General features: G+C 36.7%; 1 protein-coding gene across 1 annotated transcript in view; it reads right to left on the reverse strand.

Annotated features, from left to right (window-relative positions):
* ARHGAP15 (Rho GTPase activating protein 15) overlaps positions 1 to 22,745 on the reverse strand; it is a 687,458-nt gene that overhangs the window by 558,977 nt on the left and 105,736 nt on the right. The window contains exon 5 of the mRNA XM_081584873.1: positions 8,842 to 8,929. Coding sequence (XP_081440999.1) covers positions 8,842 to 8,929 — 88 coding nt within the window. The remainder of the gene's footprint in view (positions 1 to 8,841; positions 8,930 to 22,745) is intronic.

A 22,745-nucleotide genomic window follows, 5' to 3' on the forward strand; every position in this document is an offset into this window, starting at 1 on the left:
TCACCTCTTCTCACAATGTGATTCACGGTTTAATAGTCTGCACAAAACAGTCTGGATTGTTGCATATACACCCTAGACCTCGGAACCACCAAGAAACATTTTTAAGATCAATAACTAGCATAGTATATAGAGCAATACAAGAGATCGATAATATTGGGAAAATAAATAAATTAAGGAATTGATTTCCCATATTTTATCATTGCTCACTCCCTTCTTTCCAGGTGAAGTGTCTTTCTCCCCCCTTTTTCTGCATTGAAATCCTCTTCAGCCTTCAGAAACATCCTCAAATTTCACTTCCTGTGTGGATATACTTAGAACCCTTTTCAGCTGGAGGTAATCTCTCTCTCCACTTAGTTACCATAAAACTAACTCATGCCCCTGTCCATGCCATTCTGGAGTAATTATCAAAGTCTGCTTTTTCACTACAATTACTTGATTTATGGGTGTGCTTTCTATTTGTTTCTAGGCCCTCAAATGACAGATCTGAGTTTGTTTCATTTTTGTATCTTTCATAATACCTAGAATAGTGGCTTAACATCAAGCACCCTCAGTGATATTTGCAGAATTAATACAAGAAGAGATACATAAGCTGAGCGTTACTCGGCACCACAGTTTCCTTGGGAAAGGACTACCTGTAGCTAGACCTATGGTTCCCCAGCATGTTTTCTTATATTTCTTTATCATGTTAGTCATATTCTATTATAATAAACCTAAGTATGATTCTGTTTCCCCTACTGAAACATAAGCACCTGGAGAGTAGGGATCATATATTATTAATCTGAATATCTCTAGGGTTTAATAACACATAGTGTGACACCTGTTAGGAGCTGTTAAGAGTTCATAAAATAAATGAATGAGTTCTCTAAGTTACACAGCTTCTTCCTCATGAGGCAAACCATATATATATATATATTTTTTTTTTTTTTTTTTTTTTAACCAGCAGTGCATATTTGCCAGATCCCATAGCTATAGTCCAAGGTCTATCCCATATCAGGCAGATGCTCTAAAATCACAAAGTATAGAAGGTACATAGGAGGAAAGTTGCAATTGAATTTCAGGAGCCAACTGAAATACTTTGCTGGTACAAAAATAGATAAGTGTACCTGAAAAATGGAAGGGGATATGATCCAAGTCCTCAAAGGATAAATCAAACTGACAAATTTTGTTTCTTTAGGACGTCTCTGGCACCAGATGAATTAAATAATACTGTAGCTGCTTTTGTTTTTGAAGCAAAAGTTTTTGCTCTTGGACTAAATGAATTGAAGTTAGAAGAATTAATTCTTCGCTTGCCTCTTCCTTACGAGAGTACCAGTCATTTTAAAACAAGTAACACCTGGGTCATATTGTTGTTCAGTATATATTTGTTAAAAGAAGAGCTATGAGAGATTATTCTAGGGTGAAAATGTTTGGAGAATACAGACACACCTTATTAAAGAGTTGCCCCTGGTAGCAAATCTCAGTCCATGGCAGTCTTCTCAATCATTTTTTTTTATCCTATCTTCCAACCAAACTAAAAAAATTCATTTCTCTTTTTAGCACACAGACCTTGCCCATTTTCAGTTTCATACCATTGTTCATATTTTTTTACTCCGCTGGAATTTCCCCTGCCCACAAATCTTCTCGTACTGAAATTATAACCATCCTTCAAGGCCTAATTCAAATCCTTCACAGATGTGAGCTTTCCTTCCTTTAAATGTTAAAAAAAAAACTCTCCTATATTTCTTGTTTCATCTCATCCTATTTTTTTGGCAGAGACACTATAAAGCAAAGACTATCTTGATTATATCTCTATGCCTTATATGTAGCCCTAACGAGCAAGCTGTTCATTGTAGGATTTCAATACATATTCTTATGAAGTCTTTTCCTACCAAGGCTTATATAAATAGCACAAACTTGATTAACCAAATGCATATTTAACTGAAAGTGAGGTAGATTGTAATGAGAAACTATGCTATTCGGATCAACTCTCTCACTGAAAACAATGAAAAGTGCTGGATAAAATATTTCTTTTTAAAATTACCTTTAAAATGGAAAAGCTAAAAAGACAGAGAGAACTTCCAAGGAAATTATTTTTTAGAGGTGAGAATCTGAACCCAGAGAGAAAAGCATAATATCAAATCAATACAACTGCACCTTCTCTGAGGGCATTATAAAAAGATAAAGGTGAATCCATATTAAACTTGTACCTTTTCTCCAATCCCAAGGGATTATAAAGAAGACTGACTTTGTAGAAGAGCAATGTAAGAGAAGGAGTGAATACTTCTGTCCCTGAGAAGATATAGCACAACTGTAGCCCTCTTTTTATGTACATATAACTTGAGTATTTTAAAGTGTTAGATTGATCTAATCAATCACTGGACTTGTCCACAGATAATCTGAGGAAAATGCAAAACATTCTGGAGTAGGACACATTTATTCCAGATCTTGGAGAACTTCTCATGTTACTTTAATAACAATGATTAGCACAAAGTCAAAGGTAAGCAGACACACAGGGAAACAAAGCAACATGAGTGAGAACCTGCAGAAACTGACATAGACTTCAGATGTCAGAATCACAAGACACAGAATATTGAAAAAAAATGCCTTCTAATTTTAATAAAATAAAGGAGAGTTTTTAAAATGTGTGCGGGTGAATAACTGTAACAAATGACATAGTAAATTAAAAATATAAACCTCTAGAAATTAAAATTATAATAATTAAAAAAAATGATTATCACAATGGGAGATTGAATTAAGGAATGAGAAAATAAATCAAGAGGTTATTTGGAATGCAGTTCAGAGAGACATAAAGAAAGAAGAATATAAAGCATGTGGAGGCCAGACTGAGAAAACATAGGTTTAACTAGGGGCTTAGAAAAAAACAAGAGAAAATGTAAAAGAAGTTTCATTTGAAAAGATAATAGCTTGGGATTCTCTATTAATAAACTATATTAATGAGAGCTATAATCAATTTCAGGGGCCCTAACAATCCAGTCAGGGAAATAAAAAGAAATTGACATTTGAATGTATCATTGTGAAACTGTGGAAATATTATGAGCAACCAAAGAACAGTGGTTAGATTAACAGGTAACTTCTTGATCACAATAATGTTTGACAGAAAACAGTGGAAAGCTATTTTAGATGTATTGAAAGAAAATTACTGCCAACTCAAAATTCTATATCCAGAGAGAAGATATATTTCCAAAATGAGAGAGAAATAGAGAGATTTGAAACAAGCAGATGCTCAGACAGATTGTTACCACAAGATCCTTACTACAGGAATTTCTCAGAATATACTTCAACCAGAAGGAAAAGTAATCCTAGAAGGAAGATCTAAGATACAGGAAAAAATAAATAACATGGGTTGTGGCAAATATTGGGCAAATATAAATCAGTATTGATTCTATAAAACAGGATAAATAATGTCTAGTGGTTTTAAAATAGAAAAGAAAGAATTAAAATACAGACAGAAATAGCATATATAGTGGGAAGGAAATAAGTGAATTTAAAAAATATTCTAAAATAATATTTGAATAGCTTTAGTCTTTAATAAGTTACAATTACAGGCAAGTCATTAATAGAAAACAAAATGTATCACTCCCAAATCAATAGAGAAAAATATGAAATTATTAAAACAAAAAGAAAGAAAAAATAAAGCAAGACATATTTAGAGAAAGAAGGAAGAAACAAAATAAATGCATGCAGTGATTCCATTTTATAAATTCAAAAACAGATGAAGTAAACTATATTTTTAAGAGCTATAGGTAGAGGTGGGAAAATAATAAAGGGTGAAAAAATAATGACTAAGATGCCATTTAAGTCTGTGACATGGGAATAAGCTATGATGACATACAGACAATTGGCAGGGGTAGGGTTTCTAGAGGGCTTGCAGGGTCTATATCTTGACCTGGGTGGTGATTATGGAGAAGTGTGATTAATAACTGTTAAAATATACAAATTTGTTTAATATATGTTACTAAAAATAGATTCTGCATTATTTTCCAATGACAATATTTAAAAATTTTAAAGTGAGTTACAAATCAGAATATAGAATTTGACCACTGTCCTTTCCTTTATAAATCCAGAAAACCTGGATCTAAGGACATCACTGGTTTTCCAATGCTGCTTTTCACAAGACGGTCAACCAGTCTGGACCAAACAAGTGAACAAAACAAAGACAGTGTATATAGACATTAAGAAGGAGACAGTTACCTCTCTTGGTGAAGACTATCTTTCTTCCTGAGGTTTTATCCGACCTAGATTTGGGATTAGGGTATTATATGATGTCCTTCATGTTGGAAAGTGAGAGCAGGAGTAGGTGGTAATGTACCCGTTTTTTTTTTTTTTTTTTCTCAATGAAATTGCAGCTTTATTAAAGGTTCATCAGTTTGAGACGAAAACATATACAGACATGAACTTCAGTCCACTCATCCATTATTGATTCAAAAGCCATCCTACTCTTTAATGACATTATTGAAAAAGAAACAGAGACTAGATCAGATCTCCCTGAATAAGTCATTGAAGACCCAGAGCCTATGAAACTCAGATTTACACACACTAGCAAAGTGATTCTGTATCTCTCTTCAGGGAAGAGACTGGTTTTGATAAAAATGGGACATGGTTATAAACTGAAAAAATTTCAGTGTGAAAAAAATATAGTCACACATGGAATGTGGGATCAGGCACCACAGTGTGTGACATGCTGTATTAAATGTGAAAGCAGTAAGTGTAAGAGGCAATGGAGGAAGATATATATGGGAAGTATATATGGACACCAGGATGTTACATCTATAACCTCAGATGGAGAAATGGCTTCATAAACAATACTTTATGCTCCCTATGGATACATATTTCTTTTTTTGGAGACTATACATGTTGGCATTCCTTGAATTAATATACTTTTTCTTCTCTGCATGTGTGAATCAATTCAAGTGCAAAATTAATATAATATAATGATAAGTTATAATTATTAGGCTAATGTAAACATAATTTCAGTTTTTGCATTGCTGAAATTTGCCATTTGATATTGGAATGCATACTTAAATAAGTGTGGTTATGTTATATATCATCTGAATGCACACTTCTCACTTGATGTTCTTTTTGCTAATGACTTAGTACTTGTTATTTATTTTAGACTATGGAAAGGATGGACAAAAAGCAAATTTGAGTGATTTTCTTATTAGAGTTCAAAGTGGATTATAAAGCAGCAGAGACAACTTGCAACATCAACAACGCATTTGGCCCAGGAATTGCTAATGAACGTGCAGTGCAGTGGTGGTTCGAGAAGTTTTGCAAAGGATATGAGAGCCTTGAAGATGAGTGAAGTGGCCAGCCACTGGAAGTTGACAATGACCAGTTGAGAGCAGCATCAAGCTGATCTTAAAACTACACAAGCAGTTGCTGAAGAACTCAACGTCAACCATTCTATGGTCATTCAGTATTTGAAGCAAATTGGAAAAGTGTAAAAGCTTAATAAGTGGGTGCCTCATAAGCTGACTGAAAATCAAGAAAATCGTCATTTTGACGTGCTGTCTTCTCTTATTCTATGCAACAACAGTGGATCATTTCTCGATTGGATTGTGACATGTGGTGAAAAGTGGATTGTATATGACAACTGGCAATGACTAAGTCAGTAGATGGACTGAGAAGAAGCTCCAAACTGCTTCCCAAAGCCAAACTTATACTAAAAAAATGTCATGGTTACTGTTTGGTGGTATGCTGCTGGTCTGATCCATAACAGCTTTCTGAATCTGGGGGAAACCATTAGATATTAGAAATATGCTCAGCAAACTGATGAGATGCATCGAAAACTGCCATGCCTGCAGCCAGCATTGGTCAACAGAAGGGCCCAATTCTTTTCCATGACCACACGTTGCACAACGAATGCTTCAAAAGTTGAATGAATTGGGCCAGGAAGTTTTGCCTTATCCACCATATTCATCTGACCTCTCACCAACCACCACTTCTTCAAGCATCTTGACAACTTTTTGCAGGGAAAATACTTCCACAACCAGCAGGATGTAGAATATGCTTTCCAACAGTTTTTTGAAGCCTGAAGCACAGATTTTTACATTACAGGAATACACAGACTTATTTCTCGTTGGCAAAAAGTGTGTTGATTGTAATGGTTCCTATTTTGATTAATAAAGATGTGTCTGAGCCTAGCTATACTGATTTAAAATTCAAGGTCCAAAACTGCAATTACTTTTGCATCAACTTAATACATTATACTTCATATTATATACCACAGAATATAGTATATTTATTTTTAACAGAGTATATTGGAATATAATAATTATTTTAAGATTATTGTGTATATTTTTATAAACTAATTTTACTCTTTAATAATTATCTTGGCAAATATTACTATCCCCACTTTACAGATGAGGGTTCTGAAACTCAGAGAAGTTGAATAACTCTTCTCAGTTCCTAAGTGGCAAAACGACTAGAGTCCTCTGTGGTTGAACTTCAAAACCCTTCTCCTAGCCACTTTGCTGGTTTGTCTCACCAGTGTATTAGCATTCGAAGATCATTCCTATACAGATTAAAATACCACTTACTCTTCTAAACATATTCTGCACTCACTTAGGCAGTTTCTGTGCACCCTTTGCAGAAAAGGGCAGACTTTTCCCCAAAAGTACAATGAACAATAATACCAGAACACGTGTAAGGGGGCACAAGAGAAATTCAGAAACTTGAGCATAAACCTCTTTCAAAATAAAACCACAGTATCTTTAATCAAGGCCTGGCAATCATCATATCATTTCTCTGAGACTGGTGTTGGTAAATGTGGGCTATCCCACCAAGCCTTTAATGCTTGGTTAGAAATGTATCCAAGAAGTTGACTAACAAGGCAATTCATGCAGTACAAACAGGAATTTGTGATTCTTTCCCCCATTACCACAAAACATAGTTAGTTACTGCCCTCATTTTGCTTTGAAGAGAGTGAGAGAAATTGTAAGAGCGCTGAAAATGGGACCATAAGTAATAAATAGGGACTACCCCTCCAAATAAAAAAAGGTTAACAAATTTTCTCTGAAGGTAAATTTTATTTTCAATTTACAACAATTCTGAGGCTTGATCTGGAGGCATGCAATGAGTGAGGTGACTTGCAAGGTTTGCCTATTACGGAAGGGGGAGTTCTCTTCCACCTGTACTAAATTAAGCAGCTGATAATTATATCCTGGCATGAGGAGATTAAAATAATAAAATAAAAGCAAACCAAAAGCTTTAATTTGAAATCTAATCTCTCCCATTACCCCAGCGCATTCACATCAACTCTGTTCCAATGGAATTCTTCTCACCCAGCAGGACAAAGATCATCTTCTCAGCAGCCAAACTCAGAAAGGCAAGCTACTTTCCTTCCTTCCTCACTTTCCCTTCAGAACTCATTCAAAGGGAAGACAAAGGACCGTGGGTGGATGGGAGTTGTTTTGTGCCTGAGCCTTAGGGGTACTTTATTTTTCTTAAAAAATATTATCTCAACATTACTGTAGCCAAAACAATAAAAAATAAAAAAAATAAAAACAAAACCCTAAAACAAATATCCGAGGCAGTTTAAATTAAAAACACAAAGGACTGAGATATATTTTTAATTTATTCATAATTAGTTTACAGATTGGACTGCACTGATATTCCAAAAATCAGCAAGCTACTTGGGGATAAAGGCTATTGAAATTATCAGGAGCAAGCCAAATGCTACCTTTTTGTTCTTACTAAAATCTTCTCCTTAAAAAAAAAATCTCCTAGCAAATGATTTTCTATTTCCTATTTAAAGAGGATTACATAGCAAACACCACTAGTGGCTGGAAAGCAAAGAACTTTCCATCATTTTATTACCTGCCAAATACAAATTAGCTCATTGTGGTTAATTCCTGCCAGGAGACCCCTTTCCCAGCCGCCCATCATGCCGATGGTGTATGGCAGGTTGGTTCCTGCCCGGAGTCCTTCTTAATCAGGAGGCTGTCAGATATGCTGCTTGCCCACTGTCTCCGACATCGTGTGGCAGCTCTGGTGTTCAGGCAGTGAGGTTTTGAGCTTGAATGGCCCCAGTAACTAGCTCAGAATTGCTTCTACTTACGATCACTGTCAAATCTCAGTGGGCATTTGTAAGGCCTTCCTCCAGGTACAAATCAAGAAGCCCTACAAATTTCACTTTGTAATAACTATAGGATACAGAAATTGTATTAGTACCATTAGATGGAGTCATAGAACTATTCAGAAAGGTTAGCTGGATGTAGTGAAGTCACAGTTAGACTAAGATAAAAAATCACTTTGTTAACTTAGAGTGTTTCCTCATTGGTAACACTCTATATTAAGGTGCCATTTATAAACAGCTTATTATTATTTATTAATGTGTGAAGCACTTTATAGCATGCTAGATAACAACTTAAATTCATGTATTAAAGATGCACATACATGGTTTAATACGATTTACGTCTTATAATATTCGTTAAAACAGTTTCCCATAGTCTCATCCGTTAAGCATTTATTACTAATGCATTTTATAACATGCTTTATAATACATTATTTGAGCAAGTAGCTGTGCTTAGTGATCATTTCATAAATAAGAATAAAGCATTTATAAATGGCACCTTAATTTAAAGTGTTACCTTCCCATTACTAGATAGCTGCTCACTATTCATCTCATTTTGTGATTATTCTCCAAATGCATCACTTAATAAAACAGACACTAAGTTCTATTTTCCCTTCATCTGATTAAAAGTTTATTGAGTCATTTCTTCCATCTGCTTTCAGATGTTGCTACCTTGGAGGCTTTAGTGAGATTTCTGTTGAAACCGAACTTTCAATTCAACAATATTTCTATGAAGATTATAATAGTAAACACAGAGAACTACTCACCATGTTAGACAGCGCCTGCGGCTTGGACTCCTTGTAAAATTCAATTTTCCGATTAGAAAGAACAATCCAGGAAGTAGACCAGTTTTTCCTTAGGAGAGAAAAAAGCAAATAAAAAGCATTATTACTTGAAGAAATTAATACAAGTACTGCATAAGCAACATTTGGAATAAGTAGAGACTATCCCTTTTTTAACTAGAATTCCTAAAAATCTTTTTCTTTATTAAAATCTATAGGTGGTATGGAATATGTGTAATAATAAAAAATTCTGTAGTTTTTAGATCATGGCATTTATAGTAAAAGTTGCATTTGTAGATCCTCCTCAAATCTTTTTCAGCTATTAAAAATCCAACTTCATGTATCCATGTCCCCCACTTCATAAAAAGCTGTTTCTGCAGCAAACAAAAAACAGCAAACTAAAAATAGAAATCAGAACATTGTCTTTCATTGTTCAGTTCAGTATAGTTCAGTCGTTTAGTACAGTTCAGTCATTCAGTCATGTCTGACTTTTTGCAACCCCATGGACTTCAGCACGCCAGGTTTCCTTGTCCATCACCAACTTCCAGAGATTGCTCAAACTCATGTCCTTTGAGTCACTGATGGCATTCAAAAATCTCATCCTCTGTCATCCCCTTCTCCTCCTGCCTTCAATCTTTCTCAGCATCAAGGTCTTTTCCAATAAGTCAGTTCTTCTCATTGGGTGGCCAAAGTATTGGACCTTCAGCTTCAGCATTAGTTCTTCCAATCAGGACTGATTTCCTTTAGGATTGACTGGTTTGATCTCCTTGCAGTCCAAAGGACTCTCAAGATTCTTCTCCAACACCACAGTTCAAAAGCATCAATTCTTCAGTGCTCAGCTTTCTTTATGGTCCAACTCTCACATCCATACATGACTGCTGGAAAAACCATAGCTTTGACTATATTGACCTTTGTCACTAAAGTAATGTCTCTGCTTTCTAATATGCTGTCTAGTTTGTCATAGCTTTTCTTCCAAGGAGCAAACACGTTTTAATTTCATGGCTGCAGTGATTTTGGAGCCAAAGAAAATAACGTCTGTCACTGCTTCCATTGTTTCCCCATCTATTTGCCATGAAGAGATGGGACCGGATGCCATGATCTTCATTTTTCGAATGTTGAGGTTTTTTTGTTTTTTTTGTCTTTTTAAAAAAATTTTTATTGAAGGCTGATTAACTTTACAATATCGTGGTTTTTGCTGAATGTTGTTTTAAACCAGCTTTTTCACTCTTTTTTTTCACTTTCATCAAGAAGCTCTTTAGTTCCTCTTTGCTTTTGGCCATAAGGGTGGTGTCATCTGCATGTCTGAGGTTATTGATATTTCTCCCAGCAATCTTGATTCCAGCTTGTACTTCATCTAGTCTGGCATTTCTCATGATGTAATCTGCATATAAGTTAAATAAGCAGGGTGACAATATACAGTCTTGACATATTCCTTTCCCAATTTGGAAACAGTCCGTTGTTCCATGTCTGCTTCTAGCTATTGCTTCTTGATCTGCATACAGATTTCTCAGGAGGCAGGTAAGGTGGTCTGGTATTCCCATCTCTTGAAGAGTTTTCCACAGTTTGTTTTGATCCACACAGGCAAAGGCTTTGAGTAGTCAATGAAGCAGAAGTAGATATTTTTCTGGAATACTCTTGCTTTTTCTATGATACAATGGATGTTGGCAATTTGATCTCTGCTTCCTCTACCTTTTCTAAATCCAGCTTGACCATCTGGAAGTTCTCAGTTCACATACTATTGAAGCCTAGCTTGGACAATTTTGAGCATTACTTTGCTAGTGCATGAGATGAGTGCAACTGTGCAGTAGTTTGAACATTCTCTGGCATTGGAATGAAAACTGACCTTTTTCAGTCCTGTGGCTACTGCTGAGTTGACCAAATTTGCTGGCATACTGAGTATAGCACTTTAACAGCATCATCTTTTAGGATTTGAAATAGCTCATCTGGAATTCCATCACCTCCACTAGCTTTGTTCGTAGTGATGCTTCCTAAGGCCCACTTGACTTCGCACTCCAGGATGTCCAGGATGTACTCCTTTGTTGTTACATCTCTTCATTGGTTTAGTACACACCAGAGTCTTGAAAACTAACCAGCTGATTTCTCACTGTCTAGTTCACAATATATTTTCAATGTTGAAACTCAACAGAAAGCAAAGATGAAAATAAAAGGAGTCAAATGTTTTTTTTTTTTTCCCCTTTTTTGCCAATCAAACTGGCTAGAATTAGAAGGAATGATACCAAGGGCTACTTACTGAGAGCGTGGAGAAATGGATTCTCCCATACAATTTTGGTGGGAGTGCAAACATCTTTTCAGGAGTGAATCTGGCAATATGTTTTTAAAAAATATTTTAAAATGTTTATATCTTTCAATTGAACAGGCTTATTACTATGAATTTAAACTGATCCTACAAATCATCTCATAAGTTAAGGCTCTCTGCACAAGAATGAAGTGCACCATTTCTTAAGTCTGTATGTAAAATATCAAAAAAAGAGAGACAGGTTATGCAAATTGCATATTATGGATTCATATAAGGAACTAATTAACCCTGTTCTGTAGAAGAATCCTGATAAAGGAAGTTTTCAATGTTGACCATAATATAAGATATAGTTCAAAATACCATACTGTGCTATTTACCTATGACTGTTCTCACCCATCCCAGCCCCTTCTGATTATTAATTCCCATTCATCAGAAGTTCAAACATTATGTTTTTAAATATGACTTCCATGACTTCCTCACACAGCACTTAAGATATATTAAAAATAATATTTTATAAGTTTCACTTCTCTCTTTCTCCCATTAAATAAAAATCCCCAAACCAACAGAAAATACTTCATATTTACAAAGATACCCCCAGTGATAAGCAATAGTGAATTGGACAGAGTAGGCAATAAATACATATTTGTTGAGTTAATGATTAAACTTAGGCACGGGGGTATAAAAAAACATTGGATATAACAATTATTAAATCAGAAAGTGAAACCCCAACTTTGATTGCCCTTTGCATTGCATTGTTACTTAAGTAACTAGGTCTGTATAAGTTTTTGTCATGAAGAATACCCTTAGTTTAGATGGTAAAACATTAAGGAGATTAATATATATTAAGTTTCTATCTATTACAACATGTTGCTCATGTTTGCTTTGGTTTAACACTCATTTTTGAATAGCTGAATTCATTTTACAATAGTGATTTAAAAAATAAGGTTACTAAAAGACTATTCAGGGCAATATAAAACAACACAAAAGTAGGTTTAAATATGTTTTAAATGACCATTTAAGATCTTTGTATAATTAAGTTCCACTTTCCTCATAGACTCTAGGGGTTTGATTGAAAGAACAGTTTTGATTCAGTAAAGTTAATATTTACAAGACTAGGTGGCCCTTATATGCCTGAAACTTTCCTACTCATACACCATTGTATTAAAAAGAAAAAAAAAGGAAAAACAGAAACAAAACACACATAATGTGTATTTTTCAACATGTAAATATGAACTCTATGTTGTTGGACCCACTTGTCTTCAAATAGTCACTTTTTCAATCAAATGATAATAAAGATGGGGGGGATAAAAACACGTAGACCTTTTTCTTCCTTTGCGTTAGTTCCCATTTCTCCTTTTATGTACCACCAGCAGCAAGATGAATTGAAGCACCTGTAGCCTTCTTCTGACAGAGGTCATAATATTAGATGACCCAAGATAGAGTAAGCATTGGCAGGACTGCTGATCTAGACTGGGCATCTTTGTTATCTCCACCCCTTTCTTTGACAATATGTAACCAGCAAGAATGGAATATCCTCAGACATGACAGAATCTTTATTTAACCTGTCTGTTATATTTACTACTATATTTTTAATCTCCTGGCAGGAGATATTCTATACCTTATTTGCTTCCTATCTATAGCAAGCCCTGGATAAATGGTTCTGATCTGATCTGTTTCAGATGTTGATCGTTTATAGAACGTGTTGGCATTTTTCCCTTCCTTAAACTTGGAACTGGAATTGGTTAGAAATAAGGTTGCATGAAATTCGATTATCTCATGGTTCTCAGAACTTTGAGCTGCTGTAAAGAGTTCCCTCTTAGGTGAATCTGATGAACAGGCTGAAGAGGGTAAGAATTGTATGTGTTGGAACTTTGGTAATATAAATTGCTATGGCACTTTACATACAGTGCAATTTCTTTTTGAACTTATAAACTACAAATAATACCTATGAATACAAGGGATTTTTCCAATTTGTTTAAGATAATATCATTTCAAAAGGAAGAACAGAATGCTGGTTTTCACCATTTCTGATGCCCAATTTTAATTCAGTTTTTCATGATCTCTTTTAAAATAAGAATTAGCATAAATTATTTTGAGTAGTATAAGTTTCATTGTCTAGTGGAGATTTAGCTTCTCAAAAAGATGATGAAGATATTATATCCACTTACTAGTATAGAAAATAAGATTCAGAGTGTTTAGGTAACTTACTTAAGGCCACACATTTAGAGACAAACCCAGTTTCTCTGATTCTGAAGCCTATAATTTCTTTACTAATTTATACTGTGCTTTTTAGAGTATAGGCATGCTTCATTTTATTGTGCTTAGCAGATATCATATTTTTTACAAACTGAAGTTTCATGGCAGCCTTGCTTCAAGCAAGACAAAAGTCCAATAGCATTTGTTCACTTCATGGCTCAGTCACATATTGGCAATTCTCACAATATTTCAAAATTTTACATTATTATATTTGCTATCATGATCTGTAATCAGTGATCTTGATGTCATTATTGTAACTGTTTTCGGGTGCCATGAACTATGCCCATATAAAACAGCTAACTTAATCCATGGGTTGTGTGTGTCCTGAATGCTTTACCAACTGGTCTTTCCCCAACTTTCTCCCTCTCCTCAGGCCTCCCTATGCCCTGAGACATGTCAATATTGAAATTAGGCCAATAAGTAACTCTATAGTGGCCCCAAAGTGTTCAAGTGAATGGAAGAGTCACATCTCTCTCACTTTAAATCAGAAGCTAGGCGTGATTAAGTTTACTGAGGCAGGCAAGTCAAAAACTGAGACGGGCTGAGTACTACGCCTCTTGTGTTAAAGTTAGCCAAGTGAAGTTAAAGTTCTTAAAGGAAATCAAAAGTGCTAATCCAGTGAACACATGAATGATAGACAAGCAAAACAGTCTTATTGCTGATAATAGGGCAAGTTTTAGTGGCCTGGATAGAAATCAATTCAGACACAACACTCCCTTAAGCCAAAGCCTAATCCAGAGCAAAGCCCTAACTCTCTTCAATTCAGCGAAAGCTGAGAGAGATGAGGAAGCAGCAGAAGAAAAGTAAGAAGCCAGAAGAGGTTGATTCATGGGGTTTAAGGAAAAAAGCTTTCTCTGAAACATAAATGCACAAGGTGAAGAAGCAAGTGCTGATGTAGAAGCTGCAGTAAGCGGTCCAGATGACCTAGCTAAGAACATCAATGAGGTGGCTACACTAAACAACAGATTTTCCATGTAGACAAAACAGTCTTCTGTTGGAAGCAGACGCCATCCAGGACATCCATAGGTGGAGAAGAGAAGTTGATAACTGACTTCAAAAACCTTAAAGCACAGACTGACTCTCTTGTTAGAGGATAATGCAGCTGGCAATTTTAAGTTGAAGCCAAAGTTCATTTATCATTCTGAAAATCCTAGGATCCTTAAGAATTATGCTACAAATAGGATGACAAATCATGGGTGATAGCACATCTCTTGACAACATGGTTTATTGAATATTTTAAGTGTTGAGACCTACTGCTCAGAAAAAAAGATACCTTTCAAAATATTATTGTTCATTGACAATGTACTTGGTTACTCCAGAGCGCTGATGAAGATACACTATGAGATTAATGTTTTTATGCCTGCTAACACAATATCCATTCTGCAGCCCATGAACTAGGCAGTCTTATTATTTAAGAAATACATTTTGTAAGGCTAAAGCTGCCATAGGTCATGATTCCTCTGATGGATCTGGGCAAAGTAAACTGAAGACCTTCTGGAAAGTATTCAATATTCTTCATTCCATGAAGAACATTACTGATTCAGGGGAAGAGGTCAGAACATCAACATTAACAGGATTTTGAAGAAGTTAATGCCAACCCTCATGAATGACTTTGAAGGGTTCATTCAAGATTTCAGCAGAGGAGTGACTGCAGATATGGTGGAATTACCCAGACAACTAGAATTAGAGGTAGAGCCTGAAGATGCAATTGAATTGTTACAATTTCATGAAAAACTTTAAGGGATGAAAAATTGCTTCTTATGGATGAGGAAAGAAAGTGGTTTCATGAGATGGCATCTATTTCTGGTAAGTTTCTGTGAAGATTGTTTAAATGACAAAAAAGGATTCAGGATATTACATAAGTGTAGTTGATAAACCAGTGGCAGAGTTTGAAAAGACTGAATCCAATTTGAAAGAAGTTCTACTGTGAGTAAAATGCTTTTAAACAGCACTGCATGCTACAGAGAAGTTGCTTATGAAAGGAAAAGTCAATTGATATGGTAAACTTCATTATTTTCTTATTTTAAGAAATTGCTGCAGCAACCCCAACCTTTAGCAACCACCACCCTGATCAGTCAGCAGCTATCAACACTGAGGCAAGACCCTCCACCAGCAAAAAAATATCATGACTTGCTTTTTTGTGAGTCATATTAAGACTCACATGATGGTCAGCATGTTTTAGCAATACAGTGTTTTTGAATTAAGGTGTGTACATTGTTGGAGAAGGCAATGGCAACCCACTCCAGTGTTATTGCCTGGAGAATCCCAGGGACAGGGGGCCTGGTAGGCTGCCGTCTATGGGGTCGCACAGAGTCAGACATGATTGACGCGACTTAGCAGCAGCAGCAGCATATACATTGTTTTTTTAGACATAATACTATTACATTATTAATAAACTACAGAGGAGTATAAACATAAATTTATATGTGCTAGGACACCAAAAATATCATATGACCCTCTTAGGTGCCTTATTCTCTTTATGGAGGTGTCCTGGAACCAAACCAGCCATATCGCCAATGTATGACTGTACCACTTTCTTGGTTAAGGAGATTGTCCATGTCAGCTTTCACCATAGTTTTGGTCCTAAATATCAAGTTATAGAAGCTAGAGTGCAGAGCCTATGACAAGGTAGTCATCTGGACTGCCTTATTTACTATTTTACCTAATAATAATTAGAAGGATTGGTCAAAGGCCCAGTACTCTGAAGTGCTTTCTTTCTCTTGGGAATTGAACTGATTTAAAGGAGTCATGGACTGCCCCCTCCCCCCACCCTGCTCCCTGTAGCTCAGCTTTAAAGAATCCACCAGCAATGCAAAAGATGCAGCAGACATATGTTTGATCCTGGGGTCTGAAAGATCCCCTGGAGGAGGGCAAGGCAACCCACTCTAGTATTCTTGCCTGGAGAATCCCATGGACAGGGGAGCCTGGGCTGCAGTCCATAGGGTCGCAAAGAGTCTGACACACTGAAGCAACTTAGCATATACCAAAAGGAGTTACTAATGAGGCTTTCAACTCCCCGGAAGAAGCAAGAAGCAGGGGTGTGCTTCTAACTATGACACCACCTCTGTCTCTTTCCTGCTAGGGAGTTATTCTGGTTTGTGATGAGCAGACTCACATGTACTCAGCAGGGAGTCTAAAACCAGAAAGTGTTTCAAAAGCCTCTCGTGTAGGAGTGACTGAGAATTCACCTAGTGGGAATATCTTTTACCTTATGACATAAGTCAGGACCTTTATCTTCGGAATAAAGACTTAGCTATTTTCTTTACAATATCTTTCAAGGCTATTCCCAACTTGATGTGTTTGGCCCTGTGTGTCACCTGTAATTCTCAGGATATCAGCAGAAAAGCTTCTCAACAGTTACTCTAACACAATGTGCATTTGGATGGCACTGTCAGCTCTGGAGGGAGTGTGAATTGGATCAACTGGCAAGGTTTTGCCTTGACTTGAAATTCTAATGCTTTCTACACGCCATCAAATCCTTATAGGTGACAGTTTTTCAGTATATTGAGATTCAACTCAGGAAGCGAGTAGCTCCTTCAAGTTTAGAGGGCTTACTTATACAGGACTTTTAATTAGACCTTTTGAGGAAGAAGTGATTTTCAGAATGGAAAGAAAAGTCTCTCTACTTTCCTAGCACCCTCAAAGAAGGGAACACCATACCTGACATCCTAGAGCTTTTCCACTCCTGGGCACAGTATTTGACATGGATTGTGTTTGTTGTTGCTATGCTGTCACCCAGTCACGTCTGACTCTTTTTTGTGTGACTCCATGGACTGTAGCCTGCCAGGCTCCTCTCTCCATGGGATTTCCTTGAAAGGATACTGAAGTAGATTTCCATTTCCTTCTCCAGGGGATCTTCCTGGCCCAGGGATCAAACCTGTGTCTCCTGCATTGCAGGCAGATCCTTTAGCACTGAGCCACCAGGGAAGCGCATATCTGACATATAGTGAGTGCTTATGCTGCTGCTGCTGCTAAGTCACTTCAGTCGTGTCCAACTCTGTGCGACCCCATAGACGGCAGCCCACCAGGCTCCCCCATCCCTGGGATTCTCCAGGCAAGAGTACTGGAGTGGGGTGTCATTGCCTTCTCTGAGTGCTTATGAGTGCTTATGAAAGATATTTTTTTTCTTGTTGTTGTTATGTTTCGATATCTGGTGGGTTTTGGAGGTCCTTACCACAGGGCATGTGGAACTTCCCTGACCAGGAACTGAATCCATGCCCTCCACTGTGGAAGCTCAGAGTCTTAAACACTGGACCCCCAGGGAAGTTCTCAAATGTTTTTGTGTAAAAGAATATATGGGTTCTCAAACTTCAGGAGCATCACACATCTAGAGTCAGACATAACTTAACGACTGAACAACACCAGCGACAGAAGGGCTACAAACCACCTACTTCTTGCATTTACCTTATTTATTCCTTAATTGCCAAGTGTTTTGATAAGTCTTTCATAGAATCATTTTAAAACTATCTAATGTTCCTGGTTTAACACATCTTTTCTAATTTATAATTCTAGTGGAATAACCTGAATTTTCTTGACTTCTTAGATGTATGTCAATAAGATAAGGTGGTAGGCATGTATCAGTTCTCACCCTGTGCTAGGTATGGCACCTGATACTTTGTATAAGTCAAGTAATTTAATCCCCATGCCAGTCACAAGTATCCACTGAGCATCTACCACAGGACAGATACAATTCCAAAGACTGCATATATAAGGGCAAACAGCAGAGACCTCAAGGCATTTACCTCTAACTCATTGGAGACAGGTAGTAAACATGGGAACAAATAAATTATCCAAATAGCACTGGGAGGTGGGTGATAATCCACACACTACAGATAAGAGAACTGAGGCGTTGTGAGGATACATCCTATCCAAGGGCATCAAAGTCATAAATATGGGATTCAGGACAAATCTTCTGAACCTTGAAGGCCACACTCATTCTGCTGCCTCAACCATCTCTAGAGCAGATGGCACATAAATCTCCCTCAGTCATACTGTGCTTGTCTGTGGAGAGCCTCATGATACCCCTGAGAGAGGAAGATTCCCTACTATTGCCAAAGAGGTCCTTGAACGTCTTCCTCCTTGGAGCAAGGCTACTTCCCAGACTGATCTGGGCTGTTCTGCAATGCTGAATTGGGAGCCTTTTCAGCCCTACTTTCCAGCAGGTAATGTCATCCATTGATGGGAGCCAATTAATGCATCAACATTTCATCATCTTAAATCTGAAGGCATTCTTTTTTTTTTTAATTTTTCCACACAGAGAGATAAAAACCTAGATGTTGGATATACTTGTGTGTTAAGTAAGACACACAGGTCAGGAAATGTCCAACTTCAGTAAGTCAGATGTCCTAGGAATAGGTGAGAGAGTCTCCACATAAATTTACAGATAGCAATTAGGTAAGGGATTGACATTAATGCTAGTGATTCAGCACAGGAAATAGATCCTGGGACAATAAATGCAGGTATTTTAAATTTTTGTCATAAGATAGCACATTTAAGATGGTGTGTGTGTGGGGGGGGTGTGGCAATGAAGATCCTTAATGTAATTAAGAAGGAGGAAGAACTAACTTCTAAGAAGGACAAGCAGTTAATGCAATTGGTGGGACATCTTCTCCAAGTGACACTTTAGAGAACATTCTTAAAATGGATCCTGACTTGTCAATGTAGAAAGCAAAACCAAAACCAAACAAACAAAAAACCCCAAATCAAAGAAACTAAACACAAACATCAGCTTGACCAAAAATTCTTTGCATTCTATGAAATGGACACCGGATGGCAGCACATAATAAGAGCAACCTTCTAAATGCTCATCTGAAGAACACTTGATGGAAAATGGCCCTTCAAATATTTGTTCTCATTTTAAGAATCTGTTAGCTTGGGCTCATGTTGAATGGGATTCATTTACTCTAACACTTAAGTTTTATATGTTACACTCACCTCTCCAGTGCCTCCTTTGGTAATGACATGATGGCAAACCAGAAAATCAAAGGAAAATAGATGTGAGGTTACTTTGTAAATTTCAGACTCTCTTTGCTGTTGCCTGTCTCTGTTATCTGACTTGGTTACACTGGATTTAAGTTGATTCTGCATCCCTGGTGGGGGTGAAACTGATTTACTCCAGTGTCCTTGACTGATATATTGAACAATCACTCGGACACTGCTGAATATTCTGACTAGTTCTCAAACTGGTATGCAAAGAACACATTTCTTGTCTCATATCCTAAGCTTTTTGTAATTTCCCTCTACTTAAAAAAAAAAGTCAAAGAGACACTGGTATATAAATAAATACGTCACTGTCACTACTGCAAGAAATGTAAAAGCTTTCCATTTTCACAGGGTTACTAGAAGTTGGAAATTATAATAGCACTTGTGTTGGAAATCATGAAACTAAAGGAACCTTTTACAAAATAACTTCCATACTCTCCAAACTTTTCCCCTAGTCCTTAGTACTGAACATAAAAAGAGAGAAAGGCAGATGCAACCTGGAAGAATTCATTAGGATCTTGAGCAGAAAATGCTAAAATAATAATGATGTTTACATTAGGGGGGTACATTAGTACCATGTTCCACAGAAAGTCTATTCTTAGAAACAATTATTTAAAAAGAAGAAAAAATAAACAAAAGCAAAAGTTTAATAGCTCTGAGGCTCTGGGATGAAAATGAACACTGGTAGACATAACACTATATTACTTTTATTTTTTTCCAAATACATCTCTGTGCATCCTTTCATCCTCAAGTACTTCTTTCCACTCCCTCTGAAGAGCAGAGTAGAGTGAAAAGCCACATGTGATAAGATGTACAAGCCACAAATGAGCAGGCTTAAAATGAAAGGTGTAGTAGGATAGATAAGGGTACAGAAAGCGTACATGCTATCAGGGGCCTTTTATAAATTAAAGAATTGAAAGCAGCTCTTCGCTAAGGTCTCCGAGAGCTTCAGAGAGACATGAGCTACTTCTCTTTGGGGAACAGATGTAATAAAATGCAGGAATTTCTAAACTTTATCAGAAAAACACACTTTCAATGTTCACAAAGAAAATCTAAAGTTGAATGCTGAATGTCTTTGACTTTCAATCCTATCTGGGGAAACTTCTAGAACTTCATTTCAAAATAAAGCTAAATTCATGGCCCTTTACAGATGTAAGATATAGCCAAGGAGTTCTACTTTCCACCAACTCATGCTGTATTCAGAGATAGGTCAAACTTTTCTTAGAAAGAAAGAAAAAAAATACATGAAAAAGGGAAGGAAGTTAAAGAAAAAGGAACAGGAAGAGAGGAAGAAAGAAAATACGAACACAAAACATGATGTGGATGATCTGTCATGGATTTATGAGTAGAAAATTTATTGTTGTTGTTTAGTCACTAAGTCGTGTCTGACTCCTTTGCAACCCCATGGACTGTAGCCTACCAGGCTCCTTTGTCTATGGGATTTCCTGACCAAGAATACTGGAGTGGGTTGCCATTTCCTTCTCCAGGAGATGTTCCCGACCCAGGGATGGAATTTACGTCTCCTGCATTGACAAGTGGGTTCTTTACCACTGAGCCACCAGGGAAGCCTGGAAAATTTATAGAGATTTATAAAATAGTATTTGTTAAGTGACAGTTGAAACCCTTGATATGGCTGATGGTATGAAATAAAAGGACAGTTTTTGCTTCCTGGCCTCAAACATCTTCTAGCAAGAGGGAAAAATCTAACCTACTTCATACAGAGGACACAGCTAAAATCTGATACCAACTATACATACAGTAAGATTGGGAGAAGAAGAGGGTGGTACAAGTGACAAAATTTCTCCATTTGTAAAATTGGTAGCAGTAACATAGCCTACTTTAGAATATTATTTCAGTGTTACTGGTAAAGCAATTATCCAACTACTCCACAGAATAAGCATCTGTTATTATTGTTATAACACATTAAAATTTATAAAAAGATATAAAGTTCCTTGATAAATGGGGACAAGGCCATGGCAAGAAATTTTACGTAAGAAATACAAATTATAGCAACTATGGTATACTATTGAATAGTTACTAAATTATCAATGGGATAAAAACTACACAACTTTTCACTTATGATTAAACTGATCATTCTGTTGTTAGTTACAAAAACATACAGACTCCTTGGGCAAGCAGTAGGGCTATACATAATAGTCATTAAAACAAATATAGTCTTGTGATTTAATCAAGACATCTAGGCTTAGAATTTCTCTTAAGAAAATATAAAAGCAAGCAATAGTAGGTTTACCGCAATTATAACTATTTTAGTATAAACTTCAATCAACCTAAAAATGTAATAAAAGAGGAATGTAGAAATGGCTTGGTGCTTTATAGTCCCATCAACATTGTAGGATATCATATGTTATTAAACATGTTGACTATATCTACAATTTTCAATCTATAAAGTCTTTATAGTTTTAATATAAAAGTTGACCAAGGTATATACTATCTAGTGCATATAAGAAATTGTCACAGAAAACGAAAAGTGAGATACTTAACTGAAACACCAACCAGAGGAATAAAAGTATTAATAAAAGCAACACTATGTTCCTTAGATATCAACTTGCAAAACTGAAGTTTAGTAAGGCTATACACCGATGAGATTGTGGTGAGGGGTGATCTCTGCATTGTGAAGAGAATATGAACTGATGCATTCATTCTGAGCAGCAGCACTCAATGGATTTATAACTGTATGTGCTTTTACCATCAAGCAGTCCTTTTGTGTTCTTTAGTCACTAAGTCCTGAGAAGGCAATGGCAACCCACTCCCGTACTCTTGCCTGGAAAATCCCATGGACGGAGGAGCCTGGTAGGCTGCAGTCCATGGGGTCGCTAAGAGTCGGACATGACTGAGAGATTTCACTTTCACTTTTCACTCTCATGCATTGGAGAAGGAAATGGCAACCCACTCCAGTGTTCTTGCCTGGAGAATCCCAGGGACGGCGGAGCCCGGTGGGCTGCCGTCTATGGGGTTGCACAGAGTTGGACATGACTGACGTGACTTAGCAGCAGCAGTCACTAAGTCATGTCTAACTCTTTTGTGACCCCATGGAGGAGCCCACCAGGCTCCTCTGTCCGTGGAATTTTTCAGGCAAGAATACTGGAGTAGGTTGCCATTTCCTTCTCCAAGGGTTCTTTCCAACCCAGGGATTGATCCTATGTCTGCTGCATTGGCAAGCAGATTCTTTACCACTGAGCCACCTGGGTTTATGCCCCAGAGAGAATTCCTAATATATTTGTAAGGAGACACATATGTGTTATTTATTACAATGTTGTTTGGGATGGAAGGAGTAGGGACAATTTAAGTATCCACTCCTGGAAGACTGTGTAAGTAAAATTTGATGTGTGCACACAATGGCAAAATGGGTAGAAGCTGGAAGAAATTAATTTGT

Source organism: Giraffa tippelskirchi, chromosome 3 (assembly GCF_054371585.1).
Source record: "Giraffa tippelskirchi isolate mGirTip1 chromosome 3, T2T-mGirTip1v1.2.pri, whole genome shotgun sequence".
Lineage (NCBI taxonomy): Eukaryota > Metazoa > Chordata > Mammalia > Artiodactyla > Giraffidae > Giraffa > Giraffa tippelskirchi.